The sequence below is a fragment of the Salvelinus sp. IW2-2015 genome, linkage group LG9 (assembly GCF_002910315.2).
Source record: "Salvelinus sp. IW2-2015 linkage group LG9, ASM291031v2, whole genome shotgun sequence".
NCBI lineage: Eukaryota > Metazoa > Chordata > Actinopteri > Salmoniformes > Salmonidae > Salvelinus > Salvelinus sp. IW2-2015.
In genome coordinates this window covers 991,610-1,017,493 of record NC_036849.1, presented here as the reverse complement: position 1 = coordinate 1,017,493, position 25,884 = coordinate 991,610, and the positions used below count along the sequence as shown (strand labels likewise).

The following is a 25,884-nucleotide window of genomic DNA, read 5'->3' as shown; positions in this document are numbered from 1 at the left end:
ATAATTCCAATGTATCAGACGCATGTAATTTCAGTTATGGTTTACTCCGTTTGCTGATTAAGTCGTCTTTTTCTCCCTCTCTCCCCCTGCTGCTTGCCGATTCCCACACCAAGCCATGCCCCGTCCCTCAAGGGGAGAGCAGTTGCTCGACCCGAGTTACAACCACTTCGTTGCCGTTCATTCTGCCGTCTGCATGGTCAGATAGATGCAACCAGATGTTGATGACATGCTGCTTTCCACAAGCGGTCCATAATTAAACTATTCGTTTGTGTATCTTACTGTCTGATAGTTTGTCTTTGCAAGTTGTGGCTCAAATAAATCTTGTTAGCTGCTAATGTTTATTGCTAGTAAGCTGGCTATTAAAATTGAATGACACTGGAGGGGATGGCTGCTGTTTTACAGGCTCCTAACTAGAGGTCGACCGATTATTTATTTTTCAACGCCGATACCGATTATTGGAGGACCCAAAAAAGCCGATACCGATTTTTTTTTAAAGGCCAATTTTTATATATAGATTTGTAATAATGACAATTACAACAATACTGAATGAACACTTTTATTTTAACTTAATATAATACATAAATAAAATCTATTTAGTCTCAAATAAATGAAACGTGTTCAATTTGGTTTAAATAATGCAAAAACACAGTGTTGGAGAAGAAAGTAAAAGTGCAATGTGTGCCATGTTAAAAAGCTAACGTTTCAGTTCCTTGCTCAGAACACATGAAAGCTGGTGGTTCCTTTTAACATGAGTCTTCAATATTCCCAGTTAAGAAGTTTTAGGTTGTAGTTATAGGAATTATAGGACTATTTCTCTCTATACCATTTGTATTTCATATACCTTTGACTATTGGATGTTCTTATAGGCACTATAGTATTGCCAGCCTAATCTCGGGAGTTGATAGGCTTGAAGTCATAAACTATGCTGTGCTTCAAGCATTGCGAAGAGCTGCTGGCAAACGCAGGAAAGTGCTGTTTGAATGAATGCTTACGAGCGTGCTGCTGCCTACCACCGCTCAGTCAGACTGCGCTATCAAATCATAGACTTAATTATAATAAACACACAGAAGTACGAGCCTTAGGTCATTAATATGGTCAAATCCGGAAACTATCAATTCAAAAACAAAAAGTGTATTCTTTCAGTGAAATACGGAACCGTCAAAATATTGCTGTTACATTGCACAACCTTCAATGTTATGTCATAATTATGTAAAATTCTGGCAAATTAATTACGGTCTTTGTTAGGAAGAAATGGTCAGGCTACCCAAACTGCTGCATATACCCTGACTGCTTGCACAGAACGCAAGAGAAGTTACACAATTTCCCTAGTTAATATTGCCTGCTAACATGAATTTCTTTTAATTAAATATGCAGGTTTAAAAAATATATACTTGTGTATTGATTTTAAGAAAGGCATTGATGTTTATGGTTAGGTACATTTGTGCAAAGATTGTGCTTTTTCACAAATGCGCTTTTGTTAAATCATCACCTGTTTGGCAAAGTAGGCTGTGATTCGATGATAAATTAACAGGCACCGCATTGATTATATGCAACGCAAAACAAGCTAGTTAACCTAGTAATATCATCAACCATGTGTGGTTAACTAGTGATTATGTTAAGATTTATTGTTTTTTATAAGATAAGTTTAATGCTAGCTAGCAACTTACCATGGCTCCTTGCTGCACTCGCGTAACAGGTGGTCAGCCTGCCACGCAGTCTCCTCGTGGATTGCAAAGTAAATCGGCCATAATCGGCGTCCAAAAATGCCGATTACCGATTGTTATGAAAACTTGAAAATCGGCCATGCCGATTAAATCGGCCGACCTCTACTCCTAGCCAACTGTGCTATTTTGTTAGTTTTTTTGCGTTATTTTTAACTTATTTTGTACATAATGTTGCTGCTACAGTACAGTCTCAAAAATTACTTCTGGACATCAGAACAGCGATTACTCACTAAGATTTTATCTTTAACGAGTCTGATGCAAAGGACATACTACTTTCGAGACCAGGCCCAAATCCCTGTCATTTGCTTGAAGAAAAGATGCAGAAAAGAGGGGGCGGAGGTTGGGCTGCCTTCTGCAAATTCGTAGTCGAGTGAGTAAACCTCCACTACCGTCCGTACTATTGGCCAACGTACAATCATTGGAAAATAAAATGGATAATCTACGATTAAAACTATCCTACCAATGGGACATTAAATACTGTAAAATCTTATGTTTCACCGAAACGTGGCTGAACGACGACACGGATAATACAGAGCTGGCTGGGTTTTCTATGCATCGGCAGGACAGAACAGCTACGTCTGGTAAGACGAGGGGCAGGGGTGTGTGTCTATTTGTCAATAACAACTGGTGCGCGATGTCTAATATTAAAGAAGTCTTGAGGTATTGCTCGCCTGAGGTAGAGTACCTCATGATAAGCTGTAGACCACACTATCTACCAAGAGAGTTCTCATCTATATTATTGGCAGCCGTCTATTTACCACCACAAACCGATGCTGGCACTAAGACTGCACTCAAACAACTGTATAAAGCCATAAGCAAACAAGAAAAAGCTCATCCAGAAGTGGCGCTCCTAGTGGCCGGGGACTTTAATGCAGGTAAACTTAACGCTGTTTTGCCTAATTTAACCAGTATATCACGTGCAGCCAGAGAAAAAAATTATAATAATTAAACTCTAGACCACCTTTACTCCACACACAGAGACGCACACAAAGCTCTCCCTAGCCCTCCATTTGGTAAATCTGACCATAATTCTACCTTCCGAATTCCTGCTTACAAGGAAAAACTAAAGCAGGCAGTACCAGTGACTCGCTCAATACGGAAGTGGTCAGATGAGGGATGCTGTGGTCATGACTCTCCTGTGAGGATCCAAAGATCAGGTTAAAATGGATTAATGTCTACTGGGCCCTCTCACCCACAGAAGGGAGGAGGAATTGGTGTGGGGGTTTTATGACCTCACACCAATCGTAAATTGCATGCAGCAGACGACTCCTTTGGTCTCTAGTATTGGTGATTGGAATCTCTGTTACAGAAGATTTTGCCGCCCAAAAACTTAACGTCAAAAAGGGAACACTGGGACAATATTTTCAACATCCGAATGTGGGGAATGATGAGAGATGACTATTTTGTGATGTCATTTAAGTTACAATATTTTTTTATAGCACTTTTAAAAAGAGCTTTCACACTATGTCAGGTTTACATCCTTTATGTTATGTAGGAAATAAAGGATGAAGAGAATATTTTTATTAAGGTAACTAAATTCATATTCCTTTCTAACAAGACATAGTTTTGATGATACTTTGCAAGTAACTAGCCATGCCCGAGGGAGCTCAGAGAGCGTGCCAGGATGACAGAAACACCCTTTTATACCCAAGTGTGTAAAAGATTGAGTTAAGAATTAACATACCAGACTAGGACTCAAGCTGCAGCTAGGTCTCCATTGGACCCTGAAAATCAACACGAGGTGAAGACGACAAAGTAGCCTCTAACAATCAATGTTACGGTTGAGTAGCTGTTCTAAGTATTGTATCTAAGAAAAGGAATTTAAGTAGGACCATCCTGTTATTCTCTTCAAATCATCATCGACTACACTGCTCATCACCCCTCTGGGGATTATCGACATGGCTGATTAGCTGTCCTCAGAAGACCACTCTTCCAGAACGAGTGAAAGTAAACAGACAACTAAGACATCGTGACCTCTTGTGAACAATCAGAGCCTTACACTTAAGGAGAAGGCCCAATCAAACCCTTTTCATGAAGGCCAGGGTCCAACAGTGATACACAACGAAGGAAGACCTTCAACACGTAAATACATGAATTACTACTTGCCCAAATGGGCGGCAGTTCGGGGCAAGGCATTAGGATTACTGTGAGCGTAGTTCCTAAATGTATCCAAGTGTTGTCTCTCTCTTTTATAACAAGTGTCATTTGTGTTATTCTGCTAGGGACCCATTTCCATCATATTAAGTTTCTAATCAATAACCTATACTGTGTGTGTGTGTGTGTATCCTGTGTTATCATTTAGTTAGTAAATAAATAATCAAATCAATGTGTGGTACGGAATGATCAGTAAGACTCGTGTTTGTGCAGATTCAAGAACTCTGCGATGTTCAGAAAAAGATTGAAATGAGGTAATGATTAATAAGTGACTGTTATCGATATCATATATTTTAGAGTAATTCGGGAAATGGTAATTAACTGTTTCCACGGTGCCCCAAATTCCTAATGAGTTAATTGTTACAAGATTCATTTTAAAAAATTCTACCAAAAACTTAAATAGGGTAACAATTAAACATAGTTGATTCAATAAGTAACAGTCAGCACATTAATGAATGTAATGTCACGACATTACGCTAGAGGATTGATTTGATAGCATAGAATGGAATATGTTCCAGGATTCATCCAATGGCATTGAGAAGTACACCACATCAGTCACCAGCTTCATCAATAAGTGCATCGGCGAAGTTGTCCCCACAGTGAGCGTACGTACATATCCCAACAAGAAGCCATGGATTACAGACAACATCCGCACAGAGCTGTAGGCTAGAGCTGCCGCTTTCTAGGAGCGGAACACTGATCCGGACGCTTATAAGAAATCCCGCAACGCCCTCAGACGAACCATCACAGACAAAGCTTCAATACAGGACTAAGATTGACGCTCGTCACATATGGCAGTGCTTGCGACCTATTACGGACTACAAAAGGGAAACCCAGCCGCGAGCTGCCCAGTGACGTCAGCCTACCAGATGAGCTAAATGCCTATTATGCTCACTTCGAGGCAAGCAACACTGAAGCATGCATGAGAGCACCAGCTTTTCCGTACAACTGTGATCACGCGCTTGGTAGCCGATGTAAACAAAACCTTTAGACAGGTCAACATTTACAAAGCCACGGGGCCAGACGGATTACCAGGACGTGTACTTAAAGCATGCGTGGACCAACTGGCAAGTGTCTTCACTGACATTTTCAACCTCTCCCTGACTGAGTCTGTAATACCAACATGTTTCAAGCAAACCACCATAGTACCTGTGTCCAAGGAAGGGAAGGTAACCTGCCTAAATGATCACTGCCCTGTAGCACTCCCATCAGTAGCCATGAAGTGCTTTGAAAGGCTGGTCATGGCTCACATCAACACCATCATCCAGGAAACCCTAGACCCACTCCAATTTACATACCTCCAAAACAGATCCATAGATGATGGAATCTCAATTGCACTCCACAATGCCCTTTCCCACCTGGACAAAAGGAACACCTATGTGAGAATGCTATTTATTGACTACAGCTCAGCATTCAACACCAGTGCCCACAAAGCACATCACTAAGCTAAGGACCCTGGGACTAAACACCTCCCTCTGCAACTAGATCCTGGACTTCCTGACGGGCCACCCCCAAGTGGTAAGGGTAGGCAACAATTGCCACGCTGATCCTCAACACTGGGGCCCCTCAGGGGTGTGTGCTTAGTCCCCTCCTGTACTCCCTGTTCACCCACGACTGTGTCCAAACAGAACTCCAACATTAAGTTTGCTGACGACACAACAGTGGTAGGCATGATAACTGACAATGATGTGACAGCCTATAGGGAGGAGGTCAGAGACCTGGCAGTGTGGTGCCAGGTCAACAACCTCTCCCTCAATGGGAGCAAGACAAAGGAGCTGATCGTAGACTACAGGAAAAGGAAGGCCAAACATTAAAAGGCAGGCCCCCATTAACATTGACGGGGCTGTAGTGGAGCGAGTCGAGAGTTTCAAATTCCTTGGTGTCCACATCACCAACGTACAATCACGGTCCAAACAAACTAAGACAGTCATGAAGAAGGCACGACAACATCTTTTCCCTCTCAGGAGACTGAAAAGATTTGGCATGGGTCCCCAGAACCTCAAAATGTTCTACAGCTGCACCATCGAGAGCATCCTGACCATTGAATCACCGCCTGGTATGGCAACTGCTCGGCCTCCGACCGCAAGGCGCTACAGAGGGTAGTGATAACAGCCAAGTACATCACCGGGGCCAAGCTTCTTGCCATCCAGGACCTATATACTAGGCTGTGTCAGAGGGAGGCCATAAAATTTGTCAGAGACTCCAGTCACCCAAGTCATAGACTGTTCTCTCTGCTACCACACGGCAACTGGTACCGAAGCGCCAATTCTAGGACCAAAAGGCTCCTTAACAGCTTCTACCCCCATGAAAGAGTTCTGAACAATTAAACAAAATGGACAACCAGACTATTTACATTGACGACCCCCCATTTGTTTTTACACTGCTGCTACTCTGTTTATTATGTATGCATAGTCACTTTACCCCTACCGGCTGTACAAATTACCTCAACTTGCCTGTACATCGACTGGGTACCAGTACCCCCTGTATATAGCCTCGTTATTTAATTGTTACTTTACATTTTTTCTTACATTTGTTTACTTTAGTTTATTTAGTAAATATTTTCTTAACTCCATTTCTTGAACTGCATTGTTGGTTAAAGGCTTGTAAGTAAGAATTTCACAGTAAGGTGTTCAGACCTGTTGTATTTCGGCGCATGTTACAAATAAACATTTCTTTGATTTGAATTTAGCTAGCTTGCTAAATGTACTTAAGAGTCAGAGCAAACATAGGTATCTAATACAGCACGGTACCAGTGCTGGTATATGCATGTTGTTTGTGTAATGGTTTCTTATAAAGAGAGGAATAGGCAAAGCATGAATATGTTAGCTAGCTACAGTGTACTCGGAAAGTATTCAGACCGCTTCACCTTTTCCACATTGTTACATTACAACCTTATTCTAAAATGGATTTGGCATTCAGGCCAAAGAATTCAATCTTGGTTTCATCAGACCAGAGAGTTTTGTTTGTAATGGCCTGAGAGTCCTTTAGGTGCCTATTGGCAAACTCCAAGTGGGCTGTCATGTGCCTTTTACTGGAGGAGTGGCTTCTGGCTGGCCACTCCACCATAAAGGCCTGATTGGTGGAGTGCTGCAGAGATGGTTGTCCTTCTGGAAGGTCACCTCCCTGACCAAGGCCCTTCTCCGCCGGTTGCGCAGTTTGGCCAGGCAGCCAGCTCTAGGAGGAGACTTGGTGGTTCCAAACTTCCATTTAAGAATGATGGAGGCCATTGTGTTCTTGAGGACCTTCAATGCTGCATACATTTTGTGGTACCCTTCCCCAGATCTGTGCATCGACACAATCCTGTCTTGGAGGTCTACGGACAATTCCTTCGACCTCATGGGTTGGCTTTGGCTCTGACATGCACCATCTGTGCTGTGGGACCTTATATAGAGAGGTGTGTGCATTTCCAGATCATGTTCAAATCAATTTTATTTACCACAGAAGGACTCCAAATCAAGTTGTAGAAACATCTCAAGGATGATCAATGGAATCAGGATGCACGTGAGCTCAAGTTCGAGTCTCATAGCAAAGGGTCTGAATACTTAAGGCATTTCAGTTTTATTTTTAATACATTTGCAAACATTTCAAAAAACCTGTTTTTGCTTTGTCATTATGTGGTAGTGTGTAGATTTATGAGGAAATAGTTTTATTTAATACAGAATAAGGCTGTAACGTAACAAAATGTGGAGAAAGTCAAGGGGTCTGAATACTTTCCGAATGCGCTGTTACACAACAGTAATATGTGTACAAAGTTTTTTTGTGAAGAAATGTTTCATTTCGTTTTTTTTTTATAATAAGTTTGTTAGCAACGTGAAAATCGTTGTGAAAATCTGTCGATTAAGGCAGCCCCCCGCACCTCTCTGATTCAGAGGGGTTGGGTTAAATGCGGTAGACACATTTCAGTTGAATACATTCAGTTGGACAACTGACTAGGTATCCCCATTTCCCTTTATCTTGTATAGAACAAACACCATGCACTACCAATTTACCAATGTACATTCTCACAACGTTCAACCTGCAGAGAGATGTGCCTCAGAGTAGTCTGACATTTGTCGTAGAATTACAACATTACTTTATTATTATAATGTATTGATATATTAGTACATTCACACTGTTTTTCTTAGAGGCAACAGAATAGGGTTCTTAGAACTCATGTGTTTGAGATTTAACGCTGACTGTCAATTTACAATGGCTTGGTGATAAGACAACATTCCATGATTAGTGTCTGTGTGCCTGTCTGTCAGTGCCAGGGTGACCCAATCTCCGGTTTATTTATCCCATATGGCAGATAAACTGGACTCCATCATTCTGAGGGAAGGGCTTAGTATCCTATGCTGCTTTAGTATTTCTGTATAAACAAGCAGTACATGAACTAGCGACAGATATGTGGCGCAATGTAAATCTTAATGTCTGTCGCATGAGAGCACAATGTACACCTTTGTATAATTTCACGAATCTCTTCTTTGTCACAAGGACTCAGGAAGACTAAAAAAAAAAGAGTTGTAACCGAATCCTGTTTAAATTGGGCTTTAACTCTACACCATTGGGTGACTGTTAACGCTCCATTACTGCAGTAATTAATAAAGTTCAATTGTTTTGAAGAAATCTAAAAGTCTCCCCTTTGACTAGAATAATTACCACGACACATTCGTAACGGCACCATGCAATGCACCCTGGACTGAAGAGGCAGAAAGGTGTTAGACCCTCTTAAATTACATTTCTCTAGTTAGAAATATTGCTCAAATATAAATCAATGGCTAATTCAAGAGAAGACGACCTCCCGCGTTATGACATTGGCCATCTGACATGTATGACAGACGTTTTCGTGATCATGTAGTGAGAGCGTTTATCGCAATGCTACGTCATAACGGCCAAATTTCTGACTGCTTGAACGGCAATAGCTCAGATACACATGAAATGACCCAGGGATTTAACGTCGCACAGAGATGCATAAAAACAATATAACATTCAAAATGGGTGAATCTTTACTTGAAATGCAGAAAATCGGCAATCAAAACAAACGTTCTACCACCGTTACCATGTTGATTTTTGGGAAGCCTCTTGATTCGGTGTTCGGACACACAGTATAAAGTTTGTATGTGAAAACTCTTTCTAAATTGCATACTTTGTTTTTCGAACTCACTTCACTCGCAAATACTGTAAGAGGCTTGCGCTACCGGTGCAGTGCTGGCACATGCGCAGATCAAATACACAATAGGAACACTGATTAAGCTGTTTACATGTCCTAATAATTCAAAACATCGATTAAAAAGCACAAAAAAAATTGCGGCATATGCTTACTTCGATTTTGACCTCACACCGATTAAGATAAGCAGAGTTGGGTGTTTACAGTTTAATATCGACTTATTAGTGTGCATGTAAACGTACTCAGTGTATTCAAGGTGCAGCACACTATATTCCAACTAGGGTTGCAAACACACGAAGTTGACCAATTACCTACCAGAACGTAGGTATTTTTCAAGGATTGTATGTAATCCATCACAAAACATCTAGTGGTCCTTTTGGGTACTTCAGATTATCACAGTTGTCTGTACATTTACATTTACATTTAAGTCATTTATCAGACGCTCTTATCCAGAGCGACTTACAAAAATTGGAAAGTTCATACATATTCATCCTGGTCCCCCCGTGGGGAATGAACCCACAACCCTGGCGTTGCAAGCGCCATGCTCTACCAACTGAGCCACACGGGACCACAATGATCTTTGGCCCTCTGTGTGACTTTATCACATGTAAAATAGGACAATTTAAGATGATAAAAAAATATTTAAAAAATAAAATCACAAGATTTAATGACAAAGCTATAAAACATCATACATGAACCATCAATTTAGTGAATAACATTGGTGTTTAATATGAGGGTTTCAGCATGTAATATCATTTATACTTTTTTTTACACATTTTTATTTGTTTTACTATGTCAAATTTGAATAATCATTCTATTTCCATGACTCCAACAATTCACCAATTTACTAGGCCTAGGTGTTTTGCCCATACCATGCAGCTCTGCATGGCACAGTGTGAAAGAGGAAACAAAAGTACAGGAAATGCAGAAATTTACAAAAATGCTGAAAATGATGTTTGAAGTTGGACTGAACAGTATAAAACAAATCAGAATGGAGAAAACCACATTGATTTCACTTATAACGTATGTGTTTCAACCCTAGGGTCATGCACTAGCCTTAAAGCATATTTAGAAATTAAAACAATTTAAAAACCATAATACCATCAAAAATATGAAAAATTCACACAAATGATATTTTGGCCATATAGCCAAGCCCTAGCCTTACCTGGGATTTGAGCGCCCAGTATTCCTCTGATCCATACTCCACATGTTTCAGAGATGTCATGTAGTCATAGCTGATCACGGCAGTCTACAAGGAAAACACAGTCAAAAATACTTATTTGTACATTCATGTGCTTGCATGGTTGTGTACTAACAGTGGATTCAGCCCGAAGTCGTTTTAATCAAAGTTTAGTTGAACCAAACTGCAGGCTTCATGCAAATTCTTGCCTACGACGTATCTTTCCCTATAAAATGACGTGTGTATTTTTTTTTGCTGTTTTGTTGAGCTGGGTTTTATTTAAAATAGTACCACCCACCAGCATGGCATTGTTTATTAATCAGAAACACCTGCAAAGTTGGCAAGTCGCGACTGACCTGAGCAATAGCAAAGATGGTGGATAAATGAATACAGTTCACTCAAGTCGTTTACCATTGAAAAAAATTGTCAGTTCCTGTCTACTTAGTGGAGTGGGTCTCCCATAGACACCAATGCAATAGCAGTTGGGTAGGGCTGTCCAGGACACATTTTTATTTTATCTTGGTCGACTCTAGGTCGTCGGTTCTTTCAACCAATCGATTGGTGTACATTTTAAAACGTGTATTTCTCCCTACACTACTGGTCAAAAGTTTAAGAACACCTACTCATTCAGGGGTTTTACTATTTAAAAAAAATATTTTCTACATTGTAGAATAATAGTGAAGACATCAAAACTATATAATAACACATGGAATCATATAGTAACCCACAAATAAATGAGGTATATATAAAATATATATATTAGAGATTCTTCAAAGTAGATTTTAGATTCTTCAAATAGCCACCCTTTGCCTTGATGACAGCTTTGCACACTCTTGGCATTCTTTCAACCAGCTTCATGAGGTCGAAGCCACTCCAGTGTTGTCTTGGCTGTGTGCTTAGGGTCGTTGTCCTGTTGGAAGGTGAACCTTCAGTCCTGAGCACTCTGGAGCAGGTTATCAGGATCTCTCTGTACTTTGCCCCGTTCAACTTTCCCTCGATCCTTACTAGTCCCACAGCTTGATGCTGACACCACGCATCACCGTAGGGATGGTGCAAGGGTTCCTCCAGATGTGACACTTCGCATTCAGGCCAAAGAGTTCAATCTTAGTTTCATTAGACCAACGAATCTTGTTTCTCATGGTCTGAGAGTCTTTAGGTGCCTATTGGCAAACTCCAAGCGGGCTGTCATGTTCTTTTTACTGAGGAGTTGCTTCCGTCTGGCCTCTACCATAAAGGCCTGATTGTTGGTGTACCGCAGAGATGGTTGTCCTTCTGGAAGTTTCTCCCATCTCCACAGAGGAACTCTGGAGCTCTGTCAGAGTGACCATCGGGTTCTTGGTCACCTCCCTGATCAAGGCCCTTCTCCCCCAATTGCTCAGTTTAGCAGGACGGCCAGCTCTGGAAAAATTCTTGGTGGTTCTAAACTTCTTCCATTTAAGAATGATGGAGGCCACTGTGTTCTTGGGGACCTTCAATGCTGAAGAAATTTAGGTACCCTTCTCCAGATCTGTGCCTCGACACAATCCTGTCACAGACCTCTACGGACAATTCCTTCGACCTCATGGCTTGGTTTTGGCTCTGACATGCACTGTCAACTGTGGGACCTTATATTGACAGGTGTGTGCCTTTCCAAATTATGTCCAATCAATTGAATTTACCACAGATGGACTCCAATCAAATCGTAGAAACATCTCAAGGACAATCAATGGAAATAGGATGCACCTGAGCTCAATTTTGAGTCTCATCAAACGGTCTGAAAACATATGTAAATAAAAAGGTATTTCGGTATTTATTTTATTTTTTTCAATTTCGTGATATCAAATTGGTAGTTACGGTCTTGTCCCATCGCTGCAACTCCTGTACAGACTCAGGAGAGGCGAAGGTCGATTTTGTGCCGCCCCATGGGTCTCCCGGTCGCGGCCGACTGTGACCGAGCCTGAACTCGAACCAGGATCTCTAGCTGTGCCACTCGAGAGGCCCCCTGTTTTAATTTTTGTTATACATTTGCAAACATTTAGTAAAAACCTGTTATCGCTTTGTCATTATGGGGTATTGTGTGTAGATTGATGAGGAAAATTGTGTATTTAATCAATTTCAGAAAATGGCTGCAACTTAAAAAAATGTGGGGAAAAAGTCAAGCGGTCTGAATACTTTCCGAATGCACTGTATTCTATTTGAGCAGTGGAGACATTCTTTCTGTCTATCCTCATTGTAATATACTTGGAAGACAAAATGTTCCCAAACTGGAGATTTAAACAATGGAGAATTCCATTGGCTTATCAACCCCACCACTCAACATCGTACAGAACTAGTTCCCGGCTGCGCTTCACAAAAGGATCGTTTGAAATGCGGCAATTAAGATTGGAATTTAATTGCAACGTGCGCATAGGTTCTAGTTGTTTTAACTGAATAGCCCTTAAATGTTTTTTCAGATCAGATTCACTCAAGAGGCATACACTGCCACGTAGGCATAACCTATAGGCCTAGTTTTTACAACCCTAGTTTGTGTGGTTGGTATACTATACTGACCAGACTGATGTGTTTGTGTACTCATGGTTATGTGCTGTGGCCCTACAGTAGGGTCTGTGTGGTTGTGTACTGACCGTAGCTGCTGCCCGCCCGAAGCGGACCAGGCTGATGTCATTGGGGTCCAGTTGTTTGTTGTTGTAGAGGTAGAAGCCTGACGACGCCACCACTGCCGTTGCAAAAGACGACACTTTCAGCAGCCGGCCAGCCATTGGAGGCACTGGGGGAGCGAGGAAAATATGGTCCAACAATATTACACTCTGGTATACTCAACTAATAATAAAGAAATACAGTTGATGAAGTACACACTGAACAAAAGTATAAACGCAACATGTAAAGTGTTGGTCCCATGTTTCATGAGCTGAAATTAAAAGAACCCAGAAATGTTCCTAACACACGAAAAGCAAATTTGTTTACATCCCTGTTAGTGAGCATTTATCCTTTGCCAAGATAATCCAGCCACCTGACAGATGTGGCATATCAAGAAGCTGATTAAACAGCATGATCATTACACAGGTGCCCCTTGTGCTTGGGACGATAAAAGGCCTCTCTAAAATTTGTTTTGCCACACAACGCAACAGAGGTCTCAAGTTGAGGGAGCGTGCAATTGGCATGCTGACTGCAGGAATGTTCACCAAAGCGGTTGCCAAAGAACTGAATGTTAATTTCTCTACCATAAGCCGCCTCCAACGTCATTTTGGAAAATTTGGCAGTTCGTCCAACCGGCCTCACAACCGCAGACCACGTGTATTGCATCGTGTGGGCGAGCGGTTTGCGGATATCAACATTGTGAACAGAGTGCCCCATGGTGACGGTGGGGTTATGGTATGGGCAGGCAAAAGCTACGGACAACGAAAACAATTGCATTTTATCAATGGAAATTTGAACGCACAGGAATACCGTGTTGAGATTGAGGCCCATTTTTTTTTTATGCATCTGTGACCAACAGATGCATATCTGTTTTCCCAGTCATGTGAAATCCATAGATTAGGACCTAATGAATTTTTCAAATTTGACTGATTTTCTCATATGAACTGTAACTCAATCAAATATTTGAAATTGTTGCATGTTGCATTTATATTTTTGTTCAGTATTTACTGTATATAAACCATTTCCAAACCCTTCGCACTTTCAACCCTTCAACTAATAAACAAACAGCGTATACAAAAGTTTCAAACACAAAAGGGTACTTTCATGTAAAGTAGCTTTGAAAAAGACTAGGTGGGGAGAGATGTAAACAGGATGCAAAGTGGCGTTTCTAAATATTAACTAATATTCAAGTATTCAACTACTGTAGCTTGAAGAGGACAATCTTCAATACCCTGCCACTGAATGTAGCAGCTACTGCATATAAATACATAGATTTCTTTAACAACTCCAGTGTTTCAAGCAATAGTCACCACTGTCACACTTCAAATGAGCACAAGCAGGCTGGCATTGAGTGACATATGGAAGAGACACGAGCATGACGACAGTCTTATGTTGAGCGCACACATTTTAAATACTTCATTTGAATCTCAAATTTACATAAAAAAAGGACACAAAAAAAACATTCCAAACGTCCATGTATGCATTGCAGTCCTCCATCTCCTTCTCCAAACAGCTAGGGTGCCCACAAAAGCTGAAACAGAGCAGCCCTAGTTTTTGGCAGGCCCAAAATCTGGAGGCCACGCACTGTAAGCCAATGTACGCGTCCAAATATCAGTGCAACCAGCTTGCACCTACACCCGAGGCTGTCCAAGCGTGCCACGAGGGGCTGGTATTTAAGAAACGTGTCGGCAAAGACCTGCTCCATGCAGCCGTCAAATGAGCAGCCACTTCCAAAATGAGCACCTCCTTCTGGCCTCCCCCCAACAACATCTGGCATATTTGGCACACAGGAAAACGCATCATCAGCAACATTAAATCATCCTCTTAACCACAAGAATGTTTATAAATGTGTGCTGTTGGTGAGACTACCTGTCTCACCTCGCTGTCTATCAGGTCGACAAGGCAGTCATGTCTAACAATGTATTTACATTTACATTTAAGTCATTTAGCAGACGCTCTTATCCAGAGCGACTTACAAATTGGAAAGTTCATACATATTCATCCTGATCCCCCCCCGTGGGGAATGAACCCACAACCCTGGCGTTGCAAGCGCCATGCTCTACCAACTGAGCCACACGGGACCACAATACATAAAACAATATATAATACAATACATAATACAATACAAAATACAATACAAAATACATAATACAATACATAACACAATACATAATACAATCCATAAAACAATACATAATTCATAATACAATATATAATACAATACATAATACAATGCATATTACAATACAAAACGCAATACAATACAATACATAATACAATACATAATACAATACATAATACAATATATATTACAATACATATTACAATACAATACATAATACAATACGCATTACAATACATAATACAATACATATTACAATACAATACATAATACAATACATATTACAATACACAATACAATACACAATACAATGCATATTRCAATACATAATACAATGCAAAATGCATCAACATATCTGTGTGTTTCTTCACAGTCCGTGTCATGCCGTCAAGTGTGAGTTACCTGGGGTGGCAGACAGTTCCATGTAGTCATGGCTCTATTTAATATTGTGTGTTTCCCAGCCTCTGTTCTGGACCTGGGGACTGTGAAGAGACCTCTGGTTTCAACTGGTCATGGTGACAGAGTTCTAGTAACTATGGTGGATGCATAACTAGGTCAGCCCAGTAGGGGTCAGCTCGGCTCGGTTTGTCTCAGTAGCGTGAAAAGAGTATGTGTTTATGTGTTAATGTACAAAACCTTGTATGAACAGCAACCATTCACAACAAGGGAAACAGAATCCATTACATTTGACTCATGAAGAATACAAAATGGGTCATGGTTTGCAGGGTACAAGAGTGCGAGATTATATTTTGTTGGTAGAACTTGCAGCCTCGGCTTAACAGTAGAGGTGAGAACATCCTCGCCAATGGCAGCATTCTGGTACAGTACATGGAATGGGAGACAGAGGTGTCACAGTCTGGAGCAGCATTTCCCCTGCATACTTAGGCCTGTGTTGCCATAGCTGCATCAGTCTGATACCGAGGAGTGTTTTCCCTGATGTAGGAGGAGATGTTCCGTCATGGGTGACAGAAGCCTCCACAACACAGAGGTCTGCCACAAATGCATCAGAGGCAGTCACTGGCTCAGTTTGCGTATCAGTTCATGCCCATCTGAGCTCCGGTTGCACGGGTCCGGCCAGTCTGACCAGACTCCAAAGACAGCAGCACGAGTGTCCAATTTGTCTTCCTCCTGAAGCCCAGGAAGTTGTCCTCATTGTCAGTGGCACATTCCCCTTCCGTTGGTCCAGAAGGAGGGAGGCTCTGGCTAATTCCCCAACTGTCGCATCGTCTCTGTTGAGCATGTTCAACAGGTGAGTCAGTCTGGTAGCAGTGTAAATCCACTCAACATTCGGGACACACAAACCCCCTCTCTTGGGCTCAGGAAGAGAACGTCACGCGTGGTGTGTGCGTTTAAGCACAGCCACTTTCTCACCGCTTGAACGATGTTGTTATTAATTTCACTCAGAACCTACTTGGTATGTGCACATCGGCAAGCAGATGTTGAATCTTTGCTAGGACACCTCTCTCACAGCGTCTAGCTTCATGACCACAGGCAGAGGGGAAATGTCAATCATTTCAAGCCTGGTTGAATACTCATGGACAAGCTCCTCAACTTGTTCCCCCCCCACTCGCTAGCAACATTTAACTTACGTTCGTGATAGCTGTAATGTTTCATGCCGAGAGAACACTAGTGTTGGGGGCTTGTTCCAGCGGTTGCCTCCACTGCGTCTTTCATACACTGCACATTGTGTCTAATTTCCTGCCCAGACCATTACAAAAAGTAATCTGTGCAAGAGAGCATATTGTTGAGAACATGCTCCTCTCTGCAGGAGATCTGAACGTCATCATCGTCATCATACCCCTGCACTGGGTTCGGTCACCACACATGGGCTCGGGCACACTGGCATAGCCATTTCAGCCACTGGTTGATGGCTAGGATGTAGTAAACAGCACTCCATGGGCAGCCTGTTTTTATGCCAACCCAGAGAGGGATTGGTTCAGTCAGCTGCTTCCCACATATAACTTGGAGAAAAGAACCTTCGTACACATGGGATATGATGTCCACATAAGGCTGAAGCATTCGTATTTCCTCAAGTGCATCGATTACACTATGCGATAAAGTACCAAAAGGCATCTCTGAAGTCCAAAAACAGTGTAAAACTTTGCCGATTCATGCTTTGAGCCATCAATTCCAGTTTTTATGCAGAAAACATGCTCATTCATTCTGTCTGTCTATGCCTTTTGTTTGGGAGAGAGAATGCCTGTATCTAAAAGCCATGGTAGTATGTGGGCGAGCAAGCATTCCGTGAACACTTTACAGACAAAGGGAAAGAGGGAATTGTCTCTCCATGTATACAGAACAAAAATATAAAATGCAACATGTATAGTGTTGGTCCCCATTTTGAAAAAAGCTTATTTCTCTCAAATGTTGTGCGCATTTCTCCTTTACCAAGATAATCCATCCACCGGACATGTGTGGCATAACAAGAAGCTGATTAAACAGCATGATCACAGGTGCACCTTGTGCTGGGGACAATAAAAAGGCAGTTTTGTCACACAACACAATGCCACAGATGTCTCAAGTTGAGGGAGCGTGCAATTGGCATGCGGACTGCAGGGATGTCCAACAGAGCTGATTTAAGTTCTCTGGCAATGTACATTTCTCTACCATAACCCAGCTCCAATGTCACTTTAGAGAAATTGGCAGTACGTCCAACTGGCCCCACAACCGCAGGCCACGTTGTAACAACGCCTGCCCAGGAACTCCACATTCGGCTTCTTCACCTGCGGGATCACCCTTCCCTTCTATGAACTGTAACTTAGTCAAATCTTTGAAATTGTTGCGTTTATATTATTGTTCAGTATAGATGGATTATCTGGAACATTGTGTTTTTTAGTATTCCGTGGATAAGAACACCCAGCCATGAGTCAGGTACCTTTCCATTAATCAGACAGGCATTGAAGATATGCATGAGAGGGCTGGGGCCTTGTGGCCTTTAAAGTCTCATAAGTGACACCATCTGATTCACTTGCCTTGTTTGGTAGGGAAATCAACACATTATCTACCTCCTCAAGGGTGAAATTGCATGTCTCTGGGAAAAAGCCTGGTTTTACCGTTTCAATTGCGTCACACCAAGGGGGTGTGGTCAGCAGAACTCTGGCATTTGTCATTCTATTAGTTCTGTACAAAGTTTTAACGGTGAAACGTCCATGCAGCATCTGCATCCCAACCATTGATCTGAAATCAGTTTCATGGAGATATTCATTTAGATCTTAGTTTTTCAAGTGTCCTACAGTGTTGTTTCGGGTGATGTAAAGTGAGAGAATTTTAGAGCAGATGGTTGTCAAACAGTAACATTAAACGATGCTATAATATTTCGGGTTCTGTAGAATACTATCATTATGTGATCTTGCAAACATTGACTCTGCTTTGATCTAACTTCATTAAACGAGCACCATTAGCCTGAGTAGCCTGTTCTCCACGCATATAAAGTATAGAATATATACATGCGCAGAAGCTTAATTTCTATTGATTTTTCTGTTCCGCAGCCACTCGGTTATAATAAAACATTGCATGCTTCTATGAAATCGCATTTGCCTAGTGACATAACCTACAATTGGGCAGAGCTGTTTTTAGGATTTCACCACATAGGGGAAAATATTTTAGCCTTTAATAAAATGCATTTCATGCAATTCTGTTATTTTACACGACAGAAGACATTAGCAGAATCTATTTTCGTACCACACAAATGACCGGAATGAGTAGCTACTCTGACAAACAGAGCAATGAAAAGAAACTGGTCTTGAATGCAAATAATAGCCCAGGCCAATGGAGACACAGATTCAACTAATATATATCATACATACAGTTGAAGTCGGAAGTTTACATACACTTAGGTTGGAGTCATTAAAACTCGTTTTTCAACCACTCCACAAATTTCTTGTTAACAAACTATAGTTTTGGCAAGTCGGTTAGGACATCTACTTTTGTGCATGACACAAGTAAGTTTTCCAACAATTGTTTACAGACAGATTATTTCACTGTATCACAAATCCAGTGGGTCAGAAGTTTATATACACTAAGTTGACTGTGCCTTTCAACAGCTTGGAAAATTCCAGAAAATTATGTCATGATTTTAGAAGCTTCTGATAAATGATGTCAATTAGCCTGAGTCAATTGGAGGTGTACCTGTGGATGTATTTCAAGGGCTACCTTCAAACTCAGTGCCTCTTTGCTTGACATCATGGGAAAATCAAAAGATATTAGCCAAGACCTCAGAAAACAAATTGTAGACCTCCAAGTCTGGTTCATCCACGGGAGCAATTTCCAAACGCCTGAAGGTACCACGTTCATCTGAACAAACAATAGTACGCAAGTATAAACACCATGGGACCACGCGCCATCATTCCGCTTAGGAAGGAGATGCATTCGGTCTCCTAGAAATGAACGTACTTTAGTGCGAAAAGTGCACATCAATCCCAGAACAACAGCAAAAAACCTTGAAGATGCTGGAGGAAACAGGTACAAAAGTATCTATATCCACATAACCTGAAAGGCCGCTCAGCAAGGAAGAAGCCACTGCTCCAAAACCGCCAAAAAACAGCCAGACTACGGTTTGCAACTGCACATGGGGACAAAAGTTTTACTTTTTTTTTGAGAAATGTCCTCTAGTCTGATGAAACAAAAATAGAAATACTTGGCCATAATGACCATCGTTATGTTTGGAGGACGCTTGTAAGTTGAAGAACACCATCCCAACCGTGAAGCATGGGGGTGGTAGCATCATGTTGTGGGGGTGCTTTGCTGCAGGAGGGACTGGTGCACTTCACAAAATAGATGGCGCCATGAGGAAGGAACATTGTGTGGATATATTGAAGCAACATCTCAAGACATCAGTCAGTAAGTTAAAGCTTGGTCGCAAATGGGTCTTCCAAATGGACAATGACCCCAAGCATACTTCCAAAGTTGTGGCAAAATGGCTTAAGGACAACAAAGTCAAGGTATTGGAGTGGCCATCACAAAGCCCTGACCTCAATCCTATAGGAAATTTGTGGGCAGAACTGAAAAAGCATGTGCGAGCAAGGAGGCCTTCAAACCTGACTCAGTTACACCAGCTCTGTAGGAGGAATGGGCCAAAAATTCACCCAACTTATTGTGTGGAGCTTATGGAGGGCTACCTGAAACGTTTGACCCAAGTTAAACAATTTAAAGGCGATGCTACCAAGTACTACTTGAGTACATGTAAACTTCTGACCCACTGGGAATGTGATGAAATAAATAAAAGCTGAAATAAATCACTCTACACTATTATTCTGACATTTCACATTCTTAAAATAAAGTGGTGATCCTAACTGATCTAAGACAGGGAATGTTTTCTTGATTAAATGTCAGGAATTGTGAAAAACTGAGTTTAAATGCATTTGGCTAAGGTGTATGTAAACTTCTTACTTCAACTGTATGTATGTATGTATGTATGTACACATACATGTTGTTTGGGGTCACTCTGAAATGTCCTTGTTTTGAAAGAAAAGCACATTTTGTCCATTAAAATAACATCAAAATGATCAGAAATACAGTTCAGACATTGTTAATGTTGTAAATGACTATTGTAGCTGGAAACAGCAGATTTTTTATGGAATATCTACATAGGCATAGAGGCCCATCAACAACCATCACTCCTGTGTTCCAATGGCACGTTGTGTTAGCTAATCCAAGTTTATCATTTTAAAAAGGCTAATTGATCATTAGAAAACCCTTTTGCAATTATGTTAGCACAGCTGAAAACTGTTGTTCTGATTAAAGAAGCAATAAAACTGGCCTTCTTTAGACGATTTCAGTATCTGGAGTGTCAGCATTTGTGAGTTTGATTACAGGCTCAAAATGGCCCGAAACATAGTACTTACTTTTTAAACTCGTCAGTCTATTCTTGTTCTTAGAAATGAAGGCTATTCCATGCGAGAAATTGCCAAGAACCTGAAGATCTCATACAACGCTGTGTACTACTACCTTCACAGAACAGCGCAAACTGTCTCTAACCAGAATAGAAAGAGGAGTGGGAGGCCCCGGTGCACAACTGAGCAAGAGGACAAGTACATTAGAGTGTCTAGCTTGAGAAACAGACACCTCAAGTCCTCAACTGGCAGCTTCATTAAATAGTACCTGCAAAACACCAGTCTCAATGTCAACAGTAAAGAGGCGACTCCGGGATGCTGGCCTTCTAGGCAGATAAAAATCTGCCATTTCCAGCTACAATAGTCATTTACAATGTCTCTCCACTGTATTTCTGATCAATTTGATGTTATTTTAAAATGGACAAAAAAAATGCTTTTCTTTCAAAAACAAGGACATTTTTTAAGTGACCCCAAACTTTTGAACGGTAGTGTACATAGACATAGGAACTAGTTGTTCTTGTTGTATAGCCCCCTCCCTGAGTGCCTAGAACTCTTACTGCACATAGGGCTCCCTCCCATCCTTTCCCCAGTCCCCTCAGGTCCCTATTCACCCAGTACTAACTCAACAGACAAGCCTACATACAAAAATTGCAGTGAGAATGTTTTTTACAAAATAGAGCTGCATAAAATGTACATAGAGCGCTCAGATCGTATTTACATATGAATAAGGTTTTAGATACATCACTTATTACAAATCAACCGATTCAACTTATAGAAGAAAAAAAATATATATATTTAAAACCCCACATCAAAAGTCACCCCATATTGCACACACTCTATACAGCAGAATCTAGTAGGTCTATGAAGTCTCCCCATATTGCACACACTCTATACAGCAGAATCTAGTAGGTCTATGAAGTCTCCCCAAACACAGAAGGTTTCTTCCGTATATTGTATGTTATCCTTTCACACGGAATGTACGAGGACACCTTCCTTTGCAACATTTGTTTGTTCGGAGGGGAATTACTCTTCCAATTAAGAGTTATACAATTAATCAGCTATAAATTGCTAATTTAACAAATGCATCTTTATAATTGACTTGTAGTTGGCAAGAGAGCCTCATCACCTAAAAGTACTAGGGAAGGAATTATTGGAATATTCATAAGAGGTCACTTGAGATGTGATCTGAAATATGACCTCCCAATACATTTCAAAAACATGTGCATTCATAAAGTATTCAGACCCCTTCACTTTTTCCATATTTTGTTACAGCCTTATTCTAAAATGGATTAAATAAAAAATGTCCTCAATCTACACACAAAACCCCATAATGACAAAGCAAACATGGGTTTTTAGAACTGTTAGCAAAAACATTAAAACAGAAATACCTTATTTACTTAAGTATTCAGACCCTTTGCTATGAGACTCGAAATTGAGCTCAGATGATTATCTTTGAGATGTTTCTACATCTGTGGTGTAAATTCAATTGATGGGACATGATTTGGAAAGGCACACCTGTCTATATAAAGTCACACAGTTGACAGTGCATGTCAGCTCAAAAACCAAGCCATGAGGTCAAAGGAAATGTCCATAGAGCTCCGAGACAGGATTGTGTCTGGGGAAGGGTACCAAACATTTTTTTGCAGCATTGAAGTTCCCCAAGAACACCGTGGGCTCCATCATTCTTACATGGAAGGAGTTTGGAACCACCAAGACTCTTCCTAGAGCTGGTCGCATGGCCAAACTGAGCAAATCGGGGGAGAAGGGGCTTCGACAGGGAGGTGACCAAGAACCCGATGGTCACTCTGACAAAGTTCTAGAGTTCTTCTATGGAGATGGGAGACACTTCCAGAAGGACAACCATCTCTGCAGCACTCCACCAATCAAGAATTGATGGTAGAGTGGCCAGACGGATGCCACTCCTCAGTAAAAAGGCACATGACAGGACGCTTGGAGTTTACCAGAAGGCGCCTAAAGGACTCTGACAATAGGAAACAAGATTCTCTGGTCTGACGAAACCAAGATTGAACGATATGGCCTGAATGCCAAGGGTCACATCTAGAGGAATCCACGCACCTCTCATCACCTGGCCAATATCATCAAATATAAATTGTATTTGTCAAATGCGCCAAATACTGCAGGTGCAGACCTTACAGTGAAATTCTTACTTATTAGCCCTATAACCAACAAAGCAGTTAAGAAAAAGAAGTGTTAAGTAAAAAAATAAGATTGGCAGTAAAATAACAGTAGCAAGGCTATATACAGGGTACCGGTATATGAGTCAATTAGATAATTAACAGAGTAGCAACAGCATAAAAGGGGGGGAAATGCAAATAGTCTGGGTAGCCATTTGATTAGCTGTTCAAGAGTCTTATGGCTTGGGGGTAGAAGCTGTTAAGAAGCCTTTATTTATGACCTAGACTTTGCGATCCGGTACCGCTTGCCATGTGTAAGCAGACAGAACAGTCTATGACCAGAGTGGCTGGAGTCTTTGACAATTTTTAGTGCCTTCCTCTGACACCGCCTGGTATAAAGGTCCTGGATGGCAGGAAGCTTGGCCCCAGTGATGTACATGGCCGTACGCACTACCCTCTGTAGTGCCTTGCGGTCGGAGGCCGACCAGTTGCCATACCAGGCAGTGACGCAACCAGTCAGGATGCTCTCGATGGTGCAGCTGTAGAACCTTTTGAGGATCTGTGGACTCATGCCAAATCCTCTCAGTATCCTGAGGGGGAATAGGTTTTGTCATGCTCTCTTTGACTGTCTTGGTATGTTTGGACCATGACAGTTTGTTGGTGATGTGGACACCAAGGAACTTGAAGCTCTCAACCTGCTCCACTACAGCCCTGTCAATGAGAATGGGGGCATGCTCAGTCATCCTTTTCCAGTAGTCCACAATCATCTCATTTGTCTTGATCACGTTGAGGTAGAGATTGTTATCCTGGCACCACACTGCTAGGTCTCTGAACTCCTCCCTATAGGCGGTCTTATTGTTGTCGGTGATCAGGCCTACCACTGTCGTGTCATCTGCAAACTTAACGGTGTTGGAGTCTTGCCTGGAGATGCAGTCATGAGTGAACAGGGAGTACAGGAGGGAACTGAGCAGGCACCCCTGAGGGGGCCCCTTGTTGAGGATCAGCGTGGCAGATGTGTTATTACCTACCCTCACCACCTGGGGCGGCCGTCAAGAAGTCCAGGATCCAGTTGCAGAGGGAGGTGTTTAGTCCCAGGGTCTTTAGCTTAGTGATGAGCTTTGAGGGCACTATAGTGTTGAACGCTGAGCTGTAGTCAATTAATAGCATTCTCACATAGGTGTTCCTTTTGTCCAGGTGGGAAAGGCAGCGTGGAGTGCAATAGAGATTGCATCATCTGTGGATCTGTTGGGGCGGTTTGCAAAGTGGGTCTAGGTTTTCTGGGATAATGGTGTTGATGTGAGCGATGACTGGCCTTTCAAAGCACTTCATGGTTACAGACGTGAGTGCTATGGGTCGGTAGTCATTTTGGCAGGTTAACTTAGTGTTCTTGGGCACAGGGACTATGGTGGTCTGTTTGAAACATGTTGGTAATACAGACTCAGTCAGGGACAGTTTGAGAATGTCAGTTGGTCAGCGCATGCTCAGAGTACACGTCCTGGTAATCCATCTGGCCCTGTGGCCTTGTGAATATTGACCTGTTTAAAGGTCTTACTCACATAGGCTGCGGAGAGCGTGATCACACAGTCATCCGGAACATGCATGTTTCAGTGTTACTTGCCTCAAAGCGAGCATAGAAGTTATTTAGCTTGTCTGTTATTTAACTCGTCTGGTAGGCTTGTGTAACAGTCGCCACCTAGCTAACGTTAGCCACCTAGCTAGAATTCGTAACATATCATAAGTTTTGCAAATTTGTAACATACAGTATTCTATGTTTATCAAATTCGTAACATAATACAAATTGCAATTCATAACATACAAAATGGGTGACGGACATCCACAAATTAATACATACCATACAAAACGTAGCATATCATACTAAATGGAGTGGCTCGGATTTACATACAGAATAATACAAAATGCTCTGAGACCAGGTTGGTGAGTCAGAGGCAGGCTGTAATGCAGTAAGCAAAGCAAGAGCGAAAACAAGCAGACAGAGAGGCTATCCAGGCATTTGATTTGGACAGTAAAGCAACACATACACAACCAAAAAGAATCCGTGTAATCAAACAGTTTAAAAAAAATGTAATGTCTTGGTTTATATCGGTAGTTGTTCGTCTTATCTCGAGTTGATAGTTTACCAACCTTTTTTACCACGAGCTACATCACTGGTCACAGTCACGCAGTAGGTGACAGCGGCATCAACCTGAGCCACAGCTATTTATTCTATCGACTACATCAATGAACATTTCAATACTTCCAGTATCGGTTTCTGTGTAATATAATGGAACAGTGGCTGTGGTGAGACACAGAGTATGGCATTCACTTATGCAAGACGTTTTGTAACATGCGTTAGGGAACAAGACAGCTAGCACTGTTCTAACAAACATATCCGTTAGGTGAAATAATATAATTCATAACTAGCTATCGGATAACTGAAAACCAGTACTTTGTATGTCGGTAAGATGTTTTACCTTAATCACAGCCAAACGTACAACCGTGCTGTCATTCAACCGGTTTCTCACTTCGACCTCTCAACCCGTCACTTGTTTATAGTTTCGATTAAACTAAAGCCCATATGCATTATGGGGGTTGAAGTCTTGAGTTCTGAACAACAGCTAGATTTATAGGAATTTAACAACGTTTATTGTTGTAATTATGTGAAATACATTTTGGGGGGTTTAATGCACTAGTATTTGCAAATCACTTCTGTTATTTTTCACAAAAGCTCATAGATATTTTTTCAGATAAATCGGTCAGGACTAAAAATAAGCACATCGTGCGAATACGTCAAAAGCAAGCGACGTGTTCATTTCCTACATAGAAATAGCTCAAATAGATTGAAGAGACAAATTCAAAGCCCTTACTGTATACGTCATAATAAAATGATTATCAATACTGCATAAAATAAAAATACATATTTGCTAGCTCAACGTTTATATAAAACTGTTTATCCTAATAACTTCACTGATAATGAAT

At 41.4% G+C, this 25,884-nt stretch overlaps 1 protein-coding gene across 2 annotated transcripts in view; it reads right to left on the bottom strand.

Annotated features, from left to right (window-relative positions):
- Positions 1–25,628, bottom strand: part of adck1 (aarF domain containing kinase 1) — a 167,439-nt gene extending 141,811 nt beyond the window's left edge. Inside the window, exons 1-3 of one of the 2 annotated variants that reach the window (XM_023993906.2) lie at positions 25,380–25,628; positions 12,808–12,950; positions 10,190–10,273 (exon numbers count right to left, since the gene is read on the bottom strand). In XM_023993906.2, coding sequence (XP_023849674.1) covers positions 10,190–10,273; positions 12,808–12,942 — 219 coding nt within the window. In that variant the 5' untranslated portion in view covers positions 12,943–12,950; positions 25,380–25,628. The remainder of the gene's footprint in view (positions 1–10,189; positions 10,274–12,807; positions 12,951–25,379) is intronic. The other variant, XM_023993907.2, reaches the window with a different exon arrangement.
- Between the last annotated feature and the right edge of the window lie 256 nt (positions 25,629–25,884).